The sequence below is a fragment of the Centroberyx gerrardi genome, chromosome 10 (genome assembly GCF_048128805.1).
Source record: "Centroberyx gerrardi isolate f3 chromosome 10, fCenGer3.hap1.cur.20231027, whole genome shotgun sequence".
NCBI lineage: Eukaryota > Metazoa > Chordata > Actinopteri > Beryciformes > Berycidae > Centroberyx > Centroberyx gerrardi.
The window spans coordinates 29,132,184-29,145,599 of record NC_136006.1 but is presented as its reverse complement, the minus strand read 5'-3'; the positions used below and the strand labels follow the sequence as shown (position 1 = coordinate 29,145,599).

Below are 13,416 nucleotides of genomic sequence, written 5' to 3'. Positions count from 1 at the left end.
AGCTGAAAATGCCGTGTCCAATTTGTGTTATTCTCACAGAATCCAATTCATGGTGGAGGAACGTAATTCAATTTGTGGTGGCGGAACGTTTTCACATAATTCGTGTCCACAGCACGTAAATCTGCATCACAGACTTTGTGTTAATTTCACATATTTGTGTGAGATCATGTTGCAAATTAGCCTGCTGACAGTTTGTTCAGGTTAACTGAGCTGTTTCTTCTCAGAGTATTTTGGAGTAGAGACAAGACAGTTTCCTATAGCAACCTATAACAAATCTTCATTATCAGATGTGTACTCAGAACACTTTTACTTATAACATTGCTGAATGGATCTACACCAATACCACAACAATGTTTGTCAGATATCTCTCTTTTACTATTTGTGTACAGTCAGTTCTCCAGCAGACCTCTATGATGGTGGCAGCTGTGGTTGCTGGGAGGTTTGTGATGCAACTGCAAAGCCTCTTTTGAGGGATACTCACTGGTCAGCATGGGCAGTGTCGTGGCCTCTGCTTTTGCCTGAGGATGGGTTGGGGTAAATGTCATAACTGAAGAGTTCTCCATGCCAATATGGTCTTTGGAACGTCCAGAGAGGGGATTGAGGGGGACAGCTGACAGGACAGAATGACAGAGAGAGAGAGAGAGAGAGAGAGAGAATTAAAGGTATGGTGACAGTGAAAGAGAAAGCTATAGTAAGTAGTAAGGGTGAAAGTGAGAGAGAGAGAGAGCTAGGACGTGAAGGGTGTCACGCTGTTACACGGCTCTCTGGTTACGCGTTGCTGTGGGAAAGGAAATGAGAGGAAATGGTGCATTAATCTCTCAATTCCTCTTGCCTAAATACAACAGACTCACTTAACTAATTACTGTATCCCCACACTAAAACACACACAGTTTCATTGCACACCCAGATGCACATACGGTTAGCACTGAAGTTGTGACTGCATGTCTTATATGGAGTTTACTGCAACTAATAATTATTAACATCTTACTACTTGATTTTTATTTCGATTGAGTAGCAAAACAGACATATTTATATCAAAATATCACAGATTATTACCAGCCAGTTTTGAGCTGATGTCCTTTTGTCGAGTAAAAGATCCATTTATCCCACAAATGGATTGCTTCATTTGCACATGTAATGATGTAGCATCTTGTGCCTTTGTAACAACTAATGAGAAACAGGTTTTTTTTCACTAAATCAACCTATTGACTCCCTTTCCAGTCTTATTACCTGGTGTTTTCTTGATGTTTCTATGGTATATGAAGTGGTGATTTGTTACAATAAAGATTTGAATTAAATTGTACGAAACGGCACAGAATTTAATTAAACTGAATTACACTGGATTGATTTACTGAATGTAATCGAATTACATTGAACCGAAGTGAAGTGAAAAGTTCATTTAGTCAGAGCAAAACAGTTGAACAAAAGCAAATTCCTTCGTTCTGTCGACAAATGTCGTCATGCTGATTATCTGTCTGAAAGCGTAGTGGGGTGGGTCCGGTGGAATCTGAGCTGGGCCATCCCATCCCATTGGATCTGGACCATAAGCCCTCCCCCAACCGAGCAGTATCTGTTGCCTGCTGACCCAACAGCTTTCCCGTAAACAGAGGAAGCGAGGCTTTGAGGGAGCATGGAGTGGCGCCTTATCAGGGTCAAACAGTTAGATATGGACTCTTGGGAGCTACAGCACTCCAGCAAGCTTTCCTCACACCAACAGCCTTTCAGCTGTTTAGCTTCCTGTTGTATCTATCCATGTTTTACAGTTCAGTCCTAATAGAAACAACATATTTTTATAGGTATCAATTTTAATGATATCATTTGCATGGTCTGTTTCATGATTTTTGCTACACAAAACAAAACGCTTCACATTTTGCAGGATTTTTATACTACAGATTATGCTTTAGATAAATGCACTATACTGTAGATAAATGACAGCTGGTGGGGCAGGTATGATGTTAATCTGTTGATAGCTGATCATTTGCATGACAAACAGGTTGTGTGGCTTTGTGTGAGGGCCTAAAGCTGGCTCTGAACTGAAGGTAGAGGCAGTTTGGAACAAAGTTTTCACTATTTCCTTTCTAACTGCCGTTTAACACTTCTTAAGGACAAATGTCATTCACAGCTGTTTTCAAAGGGCAATACCAATACTGATACTGTGTCAGTAGCTGATATTGAGCGCCGATATTCACTATATTTCAATTTGACCATTTTCATGCCAAAAATGACATGTGCTTAGTGTTTCCCGCAGAATTGTATTCTTATCAGGCTTGAAAAAATCTCTGAAACATCTTTTAGACCATCATGGGACACTAAAACTCTCCATTGAAAGCCAGAATTAAATTATTTTAGGGTTAGCAGGTCTTAAGGCAGAGTGACCCACCACTCCTATTGAATGGCAGGGAAACTCTGGGATACATTAGGACTTTAAATGATAATTTACAAAAACATTGCAGGTTATCCAGACTGTTTTTCTGTATCTGTGGTCAGGGAGGAACCTCCATCATATCAGATGTGGACGACGTGACTGGCTGATATTTGCTATTCAGTAAAAGGACAATATGTATTGGTCTAACCCTAATGTGGTTAATGTACTGGTTATAGCTGCCTATGAATGAATGGTAAAGAAAAGTACTCTGTAGGAACACTGGAATTGCCTTTGATTTCTCCTGCATGCTGTGATGCCTCGACATTGCATGCTGCAAGTTGTATTTTCTCAGAAACAATGAATGCTTCTGAGTTCTGAGTTGCTGAACATTTCCTTCCAGAATGCGTCGGTGCTGGTGATGTGTTTATTAAAAGACTCAGCGGGGTCAGCCCACAGCGAGGGCACTGACAACCGGCCATTCCTCAGCACATTGATTATTACAAGAAGCTCTTTATATTTGCACTGTCAAACACCACTCTGACTCCTCAAATATACCCGCAGATACACTTTCCACAGATGACCCTAAAAGGAGCACTCACCACCGGCTGTCCAGGCGCTTGCACAGCAACAAGTTTTCCGTCAGCCCTGCACCGCTCGCCTCGCCTCGCCCTCTGCCCGGCCCTCTCTCCAGACTTTTACCCACAGCTATGCAGAAGCTGATCTCCAGTGATCCAAAGGCCTCACTTAACTCACACCATTAACTCCACTCTGCTAACTTTTTACATGCTCCAAGAACAGGGTGGCTCGCACGTGAATTATGTTTTTTTCATTCCCCTTCTCTTCCACTCCACCAATGGCCAGGCAGGCCCCACCCAGCACCATGCAAATAATCCACAGCTGTTGTGTAGGCTGGATTTCACTTCAGTGCAGAGGGAGGAACTCGGAGAGAGGAAGAGAAGAGAGGGGGTGGGGGGTAGGGCAATTCCCTCCGGCCAAAAGTTATTTGTCAGGGATCTGCAGCTGTCTGAACTTGGATGTAGGGAGGAGGGTCATAAAATAATTTCATTAGCAGAGTTTAGACGCTGACACAAGCTCGTGAAATGGTCACTAAAACTAAATTTGGCCTTCAAGAGGACAATTCTTTTCAGTTCTAGTAGGGGCTAATGAGGACACAAAGAGAAAAGCGGTGCGGAAAGAGAACAGCTGCACAATGCAACAATTTGCTCAGCATCATACTTAGTGCCAGGAAAAGAAGGTAATCACCAGAATAATTACATATGGTACAGTCAGCTATTAATAGATCACATAATGAAATCATCAACAATCACGCTTTCCTTTGAAAATGACCCTGGCGGACTCATTACGCTTTATGAAACTTGCATCTCCGGGGAACTCGAAAATAAAAAGGAATGGAGACACATTTGCAGTGGAAAATAAAGAGGTGATTTGTATTGGATCAGCATGTGCCAGCTCATTGTCATTATCCCCGTAAGGAAGCTAGGATCCAGCTGAAATCCTCCCCATATACCCGCTGCTAATCTCATTTCTCTCTTCATGTTCCAGGCATCACAAAAGACCTCCGAGTCTTTCATCTTCATGGCTGGTGAGATGGGGCAGTAAGGCTACAGCGCCTTCCAATCATACAGAATTCTGCATGGGAAATTGAACGGATTGAGAGCATCGCGTTCATACTTTACATAGCAAAGTATGTCCTATTAGCATATGTATAGGGAATTTCCACCCCTTCCTGCTTTTGTTGGCAAACATTACAGGAGTAATGATAATGGCAAAGGTGTCCCAGATCAAAGCGATGTCATAAAGATTACTGTACATTCGCCAATGTGCAGAGCTTGAAGTATTTCAGCTGAGAAAAGAATATGAATGACGCTAAATCATGACGCATCATCACTTCTGTAAATTTCATCTAATGAGCGTCAGTGAACAATAAACATTTACGTCCCTCGTCACGTTAAAAGATGGCTATTATGGCAGGCATTGTGTCATGAGTGTCATTTTATAAGAAGCAGATGCCACACGGCTGCCCAGCTGTAGCTGCTGGTCTACATGGGTAAACAGAATGTCACAGCACTGAGTCAACATTTCATCCAGCAGCCTCTGACAAACACACACCGGGTGTATACATTTGTCAAGTGGAGGATGAATATTTGGCAGGATGCTAAGATGATAAGAGCAAGGATGACAGTAACTAGACGGCTACGGTGAACTGTGATCGTCGTTATTGAATACGGTTTGACTTAACTGTTTCATGTACAGTGCGCCAATATGAGAAGAGACCACGCAGTCTCTTTTGTTACCTTTTCAGGATGGAATTAGAGCTGTTGTAGCTAAACAACGCTGTTGAAAACCTCGTATCTCCATCAACCCATACTGGAACCATGTTGTCACACCTATATCTTGGGTGAAGGTAGTGTACACAGAACTTCAATGGATAGAACGGACTTTCCCACTTAAATCAACGTTCCTGGATGGTCGGAGTGGCGGCCATTTTTCATATGTACTGTTGGGCTAGCTTCCATATAAACCGACTTACAGCAAGTTGCTGAGGTAAGAGGTTTTACAGCAAGAAGTTGTCACTCATGCCTCCACTAGGTGGAGCTCTTTTACCAGTAGCTCAAAAGTTTTGACATCTCTGCACAGTGAGTAGAAGTGGTTATAGTCAAGTTAATCTGTTCCTGCTTATGTCTGTTAGCTGTTTGAAGTTGACAAATGCTAACTTTTAGGCTAAGCTACATTAGTTTATAGCATTTAAGGGGCTATATTAAGTTAAAGGTACCTTTTTGATAATTCTTACCAGCTAGGTTTGATAATATGCTGATGTTGACTAGAAGAGCTAGCGAGAGAAGCACAATCTTTCATAATGCTACGTTAACCTAGTCGCTAACATTAGCTGTCAGTTGAGTTTTGACAATTTGCTAACTCGAGCACAAAGTATGACATTTTACGGCCTTAATGCCCAGACTTGCGTTGTCACTATAGCAACTAACCCTTAAAATTCCGTAGTCGCCATTTTATGCTGTAGGCCTACTAGCCAAATTACCATGACAAACAGTAGTAGGGCCATTCTATCCATTCAAGCTCTGAGGGTTCACCTCTTTTAACCACATTACTCCGCCCGCATGGCACAAATCCAAATGCACCCAAGGAAAAATGTTAGTCTGTCATTTTAGAGCTGTATTTTACGATCTCACCCATTACAAATCATTTGAGAGATTTGAACAATATTTAGATTTTTTAATCATTAGTGACCATTGTCCTTTTTTTTTTGGTCCAATTGATCTCCAGTGCGCAGGTGCAATTAATTGTGTAGTCTTTATAACCTGCCTGATGCTTTTCACAAATCCAAGAAGTGGGGAAGAACTGCAGGTGAGAGTATTTGTGAGTGGTTTAATACAAGTTTTTATCCTGGATTGTGGGGAAAACGGGAAACAAAGGAGAACTTCTGTATTTCGAGCCAGGTGTTGCATTGTGGGAGCATGTCTACTCCTCGAGTGTGCACCCCCCGACGAGAACGCACTAACGCAGCCAATTATCCTGTGTTCGGGAAGATGGTGACAGGGAATTGTAGTGTGTGGGAGTGGGAGTTCCATGTGTTTGCACAATGTCACACATGTAATCCTTCAACTCAAGTGAAAACATGAAAAATCACCCAAATTGTAATTAATTTGTCTTTTTATATAATTTCTCCTTGACACATAGACACACACACACACACACACACACACACACACACACATACAAAGTTAACTTTTCAAAACAACCTTATTGTCAAACTGATGAGTACATATTTTTGAAGCTATGCAATGATTTTAAAATGCTTTCTTGGGCTCCGGGGGCTTAAACCTTGCTCAACACCTAAGGGACCAACCTGGCAATTCAAGTAAAAACACAAAAATCACCAAAAGCGGAGTTTGGGGGGCTTTAATGCAACAACAGCAATTTGCATTTCATCAGAGAGATCAGAATGCCGGTTCAGCCACAGTGCAGTGTACCTGAATCAGCTTGGGAGTTAAGGGTTTTTGCTAATGGGCACATCGACAGTTATGTGGACATTGCATATAAAAAAAACCCCAGCTCTACTCCAGGTGGCACTTGAAAGCTTGAATGCATCCAGCTGGAGGTTACAAGGATGCGTAATCTTGTTCCCAGTCATCTTAGTCCATCTCATGTCTTTTTTTTTTTTTTTTTATATTCGTCTCTATTGTTTTCTGGGAGACACTTGAAGGCAACTGTAGCGTTGATATGTGTGACTGAGTAAACATAGCCTCGGCAGCGGTGAATATTCATCCTGACAGGTAACCCAGAGAGAGCGGGCTTTCTCATCATCTGACCATTTATCTAAGATGTCATTGCTCGGAGCGCTCATAATATACTGTGTGGCTCTCCGGCTTCGCTCACCCACTCGCAGGCGCGATGTGACAAAACACGGCGAACATGCCTACACATCACTGTAGGCATGAGTCAAAATCATGACCCAAAATACTTGTTTTTGCTCCTCTGAACAAAAGCGGGACTAGGAGACGAGCCGCAACGAAACCGAATGGAACAAAATGATAATGAGGAGAGAAAGTGATTGTTCTATGTATGAGTAAATATACCCAGTGCAAATGACTTGGCCACAAGTGGAAACTGTTTGAAACATCACACAGTTGCAGATGATAATTTCAAACTTGGACCGTCCTTCTCACTCATTAATGTAAGCAGAGTGGTGGAATCTATAGTGTGAGCCGCCTGGAAATAGCACAAATTGACAAGCCGTCATGAATAATTCCACCGCTCGCGTTTATAATGTATGGCTGCTCTTCCAACCCGGTGAGCGCACATCCTCGCGGAAGAAAATGCAATCAAGCATTGTTTAGCTCATGACTAACAAAGAGCGGCAAACCATCTGCATGTTAAATGGCGTACAAAACCCGACATCATAATAAACAAAGTTAGCGTGACGCTGCATTCAAACACACAGGAGCCAGAGCCGCGGGGCGCCCTGACACATTGATGGACCACTAAATAAACAAAGCTCGGCTATCCGGAACACAATCGCTTTTTAATTGCCGCCATTTTCTTTTAAAAATGAGACTGACTAGTGGTTGTCAGAGTGTACAGATGCCAGGCAAACTGTTTTCGCACCCCGTTCGTCGCCGCCAGATGTTTCCCTGTCATTCCGGCTATTACATTAATTACAGAGGATACTCATTGTCTCGTCTCGTAAGTTGCCCCGGCGCAGTCGAAGATGCTCCGCATGGCCGTGCCGCTCATTACGGGCCCGCTCAGTCGGATCGCACGGCCTCATGAATTTATGTGGGCGCCGAGGCGTGGCGCGGCGAACAACGATATATATCAGTCACACGGCGAGCGCGCGCATCACCGCCGTACCGCCGTGATGTAAGCTCGTCTCAATTGATATGCCGAGTGCGAGCAGCGGGGCGCTTTAAATTGCTCATGATTGGGATTCAATATACATTATCCCGCGGGTTTCTTGAATGCAGCTCAAGTTTCTGGGTGGTTTGTTATGTGCGGTGGGACCCGGTGTTATCATCCATTAGAGAGATGTGTGTTTGTTGTAATTACTGAAAACAGCCACCTTCCCCGAGCCAGGCGAGCCCAGACAGACTATTGATGATTAGCTTACAGGGAGAGGAAGAGGCACGCTTGTACATCTGTGTAGGCGCACACATCTGCAAACACACACAGGCACACACACACGATCACATGCACATACACAGACATGCACAAATAGCGACTGAGAGCCTAAACTGAGCATAATTACGGCCTTTGACATTTTGAGCAGCTTGAACGCTCCGGTGATGCGTGGTCTGACTTGCCAATGAAGGCATTCAGCAGTGTGTTATTTCTCAATAATACACTGCTGCTTCATATAACAGAAGTTGTGGGCGCACCAGGGCCCAGTACTATAAATCAAGCATAAGTCACCAGCTTTAGAGCCACCCAACAGGCCACCTATAGCCATAATAGCTTTAGGAGAAACTAGGAGCAAACAAGGTCATCCAAAGGCAACAACACCAGAAACTCCAGAACAGGCTGTGTTCTTTTAGGGAAAAAACAATAGTAATAAAAAATAAAATAGATACAAATAAAACAACAACAATAACAACAGCAACATCAATAATAATAATAATAGTAATAATAATGATGATGATGGTGATGATGATGATGATAATAATAATAATAATAATAATAATATAGTAATAATAATAATAATAATAATAATAATAATAATAATAATAATACTACTGCTACTACTACTACTACTACTAATAATAATAATAGCAATAATACTTTTGTATACATTGATGCAGGGATGAGCAGGAAAAACACACCAGCTTCCAGTCATATAATACCATATGAAGAGATATCTTACTTTGGCAGAACGTTACCTTTTGCATAACAATCAACCCTCGATATGATTTATATAAATCCATCCTTTTCACCTCCGGTGAGCTTCTTCATTATTGATAATTACAAAAAGTCAAGATGACTTGGCACAGACACAGGATGCAGGATACATTCATAAACAGTGTTATCTGGGTCACGGCTCTGAAATGTTACTTTCAGGAACAGGTGTTGAATATTACAGTGAGTGACATTACAGATATCTGGGGCAGCCGATATTATGAATTGAAATGTTTTATTTTGGTTGATCCATATTGTTTTGACACGTGAGAGGATGTGTGCTGGGAAGAGAAAATGTCATTCTGACAAATCTCTTACAGAGAGCATAGGAATAGTATGTAGGTATTCAAAGAAAACAGATACGCTTCCACTGTAATATATAATCAATCTGTGATGTCCAATACAGTTATTTTGTGATGAAGTGTATCTACTTTCTCTCATCCTGCCTCGTGTACTTCTCCTTCAGTTAGTGATTTCCTACATTTCCCAGAATGCCTTTCAACATCCCCCAGAGAACTCACCTGGACTTGTTGCATCCCGCTGGGTTTTACATGTATGTTGAGAGAGCGACGACAATAGAGACAGTGAGAGTCGCACCTGTTACTCAACACACTTCAAAACACTTCTTATCTTGTAGCTGCATTGCATTCTGGTCTCTCTCCTGCTCCTGTGGGTGGAGAAATTGGTCTCTCTCCTCTTCTCCGATGGATTTCTCCCTGTATGATTGTTGAATGTCTCTTGGTGCAAAATCGCAGCTCTAGAAAGAAGCCCTCGCTCTTTGATTCTGAGGGACTGACACCAAAACCTGACGTTTACCGCTGATGTTTTACATCCTGAAACATTTTCTGCTAGCAAAATCCACAAAATCCATCGACCATGACGATGATTTTTCCTTTTACCTGATGTGATGTTTACTCATGTACATGCCCTAACCCACTCCTGAGTGAGTGAGTGAGTGAGTGAGTGAGTGAGTGAGTGATTGAGTGAGAGTGAGTGAGTGAGTGAGTGATTGAGTGAGTGAGTGAGTGAGTGATTGAGTGAGTGATTGAGTGAGTGAGTGAGTGATTGAGTGAGTGATTGAGTGAGTGATTGAGTGATTGGGTGAGTGAGTGATTGAGTGAGTGATTGAGTGAGTGGATTCTGCTAGCAAAATCCACAAAATCCATCGACCATGACGATGATTTTTCCTTTTACCTGATGTGATGTTTACTCATGTACATGCCCTAACCCACTCCTGAGTGAGTGAGTGAGTGAGTGAGTGAGTGAGTGAGTGATTGAGTGAGAGTGAGTGAGTGAGTGATTGAGTGAGTGAGTGAGTGAGTGAGTGATTGAGTGAGTGATTGAGTGAGTGAGTGAGTGATTGAGTGAGTGATTGAGTGAGTGATTGAGTGATTGGGTGAGTGAGTGATTGAGTGAGTGGATTCTGCTAGCAAAATCCACAAAATCCATCGACCATGATGATGGTTTTTCCTTTTACCTGATGTGATGTTTACTCATGTACATGCCCTAACCCACTCCTGAGTGAGTGAGTGAGTGAGTGAGTGAGTGAGTGAGTGAGTGAGTGATTGATTGAGAAAGTGAGTGAGTGATTGAGTGAGTGAGTGAGTGATTGAGTGAGTGAGTGATTGAGAAAGTGAGTGAGTGAGTGATTGAGTGAGTGAGTGAGTGATTGAGTAAGTGAGTGAGTGAGTGAGTGAGTGAGTGAGTGATTGAGAAAGTGAGTGAGTGATTGAGTGAGTGAGTGATTGAGTGAGTGAGTGAGTGAGAGTGAGTGAGTGCGTGACTGATTGATTGAGTGAGTGAGTGATTGAGTGAATGAGTGAGTGATTGAGTGAGTGATTGAGTGAGAGTGAGTGAGTGAGTGATTGAGTGAGTGAGTGAGTGAGTGAGTGAGTGAGTGATTGAGTGAGTGAGTGAGTGAGTGAGTGATTGAGTGAGTGAGTGAGTGATTGAGTGAGTGATTGAGTGATTGGGTGAGTGAGTGATTGAGTGAGTGATTGAGTGAGTGGATTCTGCTAGCAAAATCCACAAAATCCATCGACCATGACGATGATTTTTCCTTTTACCTGATGTGATGTTTACTCATGTACATGCCCTAACCCACTCCTGAGTGAGTGAGTGAGTAGTGAGTGATTGAGTGAGTGATTGAGTAAGTGAGTGAGTGAGTGATTGAGTGAGTGATTGAGTGAGTGATTGAGTGAGTGAGTGAGTGAGTGATTGAGTAAGTGAGTGAGTGAGTGATTGAGTGAGTGATTGAGTGAGTGAGTGATTGAGTGAGTGAGTGAGTGAGTGATTGATTGAGTGATTGAGTAAGTGAGTGAGTGATTGAGTGAGTGAGTGAGTGATTGAGTGAGTGAGTGAGTGAGTGAGAGTGAGTGAGTGACTGACTGACTGATTGAGTGAGTGATTGAGTGAGTGAGTGATTGAGTGAATGAGTCAGTGATTGAGTGAGTGAGTGATTGAGTGAGTGAGTGAGTGAGAGTGAGTGAGTGAGTGATTGAGTGAGTGAGTGAGTGAGTGGGTGAGTGAGTGAGTGAGTGAGTGAGTGATTGGGTGAGTGAGTGATTGAGTGAGTGATTGAGTGAGTGGATTCTGCTAGCAAAAAACATGCCCTAACCCACTCCTGAGTGAGTGAGTGAGTGAGTGATTGGGTGAGTGAGTGATTGAGTGAGTGATTGAGTGAGTGATTGAGTGATTGAGTGAGTGAGTGAGTGAGTGAGTGAGTGAGTGGGTGAGTGAGTGAGTGATTGAGTGAGTGATTGAGTGAGTGGGTGAGTGATTGAGTGAGTTAGTTAGTTAGTTAGTTTCCAGGTCTATGAGTTGCTCCGCATGTAAAAATTGGAAGTCACATTGATGCATATAACATGTTCAATGGCCCTTTTCTACCTTAATTTGCTTTTTATTTCAAGTGATCCTGTCTGATGGAGTCAACTGGCTAATTGCACTACTGAGCCATTAAGCACAACATATGGCAAAGACAAAGGCAGAAAAAAACTGTAATTGGTGTTAATATAATGCCATTTACATTAGGCACATTCTCGTAGGACACGGGTTGCCAGCGCAAATTTCGCAATGCCAACTTGGCGAATGTCAACGCCGTCGGCTGGAAGTGGGAGTAGTTGTGTTGAGAATTGGACGACAACCATATGCATCACGTTGGAGAGGAAATGCAAACTTGGAGTGCTAGAGAGAACAGTGGGAAGTGCATTCATCACAATCAGAGCTCCCATCTCTCCCTGTGATTATTTCACCGGGGGAAAGTTGAAGAACGACAGAATGAGATTTCCACACACACGCACACACACAGAGATACACACAAACCCGCGCGCCACCCCGGTGAGGATTCTCATGGCTGCCATTTAGGCCTGCCAGTACTCGTGTCTCATCAGGCGCCAGAAGCAGACGCGTCGGAAAAAGGCTGGAGAAAAGACAAGGGATTGCGCGATAAAGCTGACGGCAATCTCCAAAAACCCACAAACCCTTTGAATGGAAATGACTATTTTGGTTAAAAGTTTTATGAGAGGAAAAGGGACGGATGGGAAGGGAGGCGGGCGGGGTGTGAACTGACTCTGTCCTCGTATTGCAATTCCCCGTATTATTTTCCCCCCGTAGATAAGGTCGCCCGAACACCGAGAAAACTCATCAAGTAAAAACAACATATTTTCTTCGGAGGCGGCCTGTGGGGATTTTCTTAGATATAGATCCAATCTGCTTGTGTACCAATCATCGGCCGCGTCTCACTTCTCCCTATAGCCGCTCATATTAGGCCCATGCTTTCAGCCAGTGTGAGAGGCACTCACTGTATCAAACTAGACATCTCGTGGCAAACCTCTCCATTTTTCTGCCTTTTATTGCCGCAGACGGCACCTTATCAGACTTACAGAGCGTCGGCGCTTTGTGCTTAATTGGAGTGCTATTTCAGAGGGAGCTGATGTAAGATTGGCTTCAAGGCTTCTCGACGCCCCCCCCGCGAGTAGCCTTGCAGGAGCGCGACAGGCTGTTGTGGTTGAGTCATCCGCTGCCGCTGTAGGGCTGAGAGGAGAGCGATAGAAGGCAACTTTGTCATTACCGTAGGGTTCCCTTTGAGTCTACAGCGCAGCTAGATTTACACGGGAGAAACCAAGGAACGGCGGATTGAGCATCGTCGCAAAGAACGTCAGGCTTGCAACGAGTCCGGGAAAAGGAGGGAGCGTGATTAAAGCGCGGAGACGTGCACATGCACACGTGTATAGGCACATCACACTGTTTTTTGGATGCCTTTTGTAGTACCCGAACGCACCAACAAGAGGAGCTCTGGCTCCTAGCTAACTCTAATGCACCCTGACCACAGAGACAATAGTTGATGATTAGTGTGAAGGTTTAATCCCGCTCGCACTCCTTCTTTTGGAGCCGCGCAAGGTCTGTAATTTACCCGAATACTCAGTCATCATCTCGCACACAATGTGTCCCTCATCATCCTGAATGATTCCATTCACGCCGTAATGTGTACCGCATTATCAACACTGACAATGCTCTGGCTCCAGCGCTTCCATTATTTCCCCAGTTCTCCTTTAAAGCCCCCCCCCCACTCCACTCCACTCCACTCCACTTCCCCCTCCTCCTCTGTCCGTTCTTTCTCCTTC

At 43.4% G+C, this 13,416-nt stretch overlaps 1 protein-coding gene across 2 annotated transcripts in view; it reads right to left on the bottom strand.

Moving 5' to 3' along the window:
• LOC139924569 (glycophorin-C) overlaps positions 1-3,121 on the bottom strand; it is a 28,550-nt gene extending 25,429 nt beyond the window's left edge. For both annotated transcript variants that reach the window (XM_071915640.2, XM_071915648.2), the window contains exons 1-2: positions 2,965-3,121; positions 482-778 (exon numbers count right to left, since the gene is read on the bottom strand). In XM_071915640.2, coding sequence (XP_071771741.1) covers positions 482-563 — 82 coding nt within the window. In that variant the 5' untranslated portion in view covers positions 564-778; positions 2,965-3,121. The remainder of the gene's footprint in view (positions 1-481; positions 779-2,964) is intronic.
• Between the last annotated feature and the right edge of the window lie 10,295 nt (positions 3,122-13,416).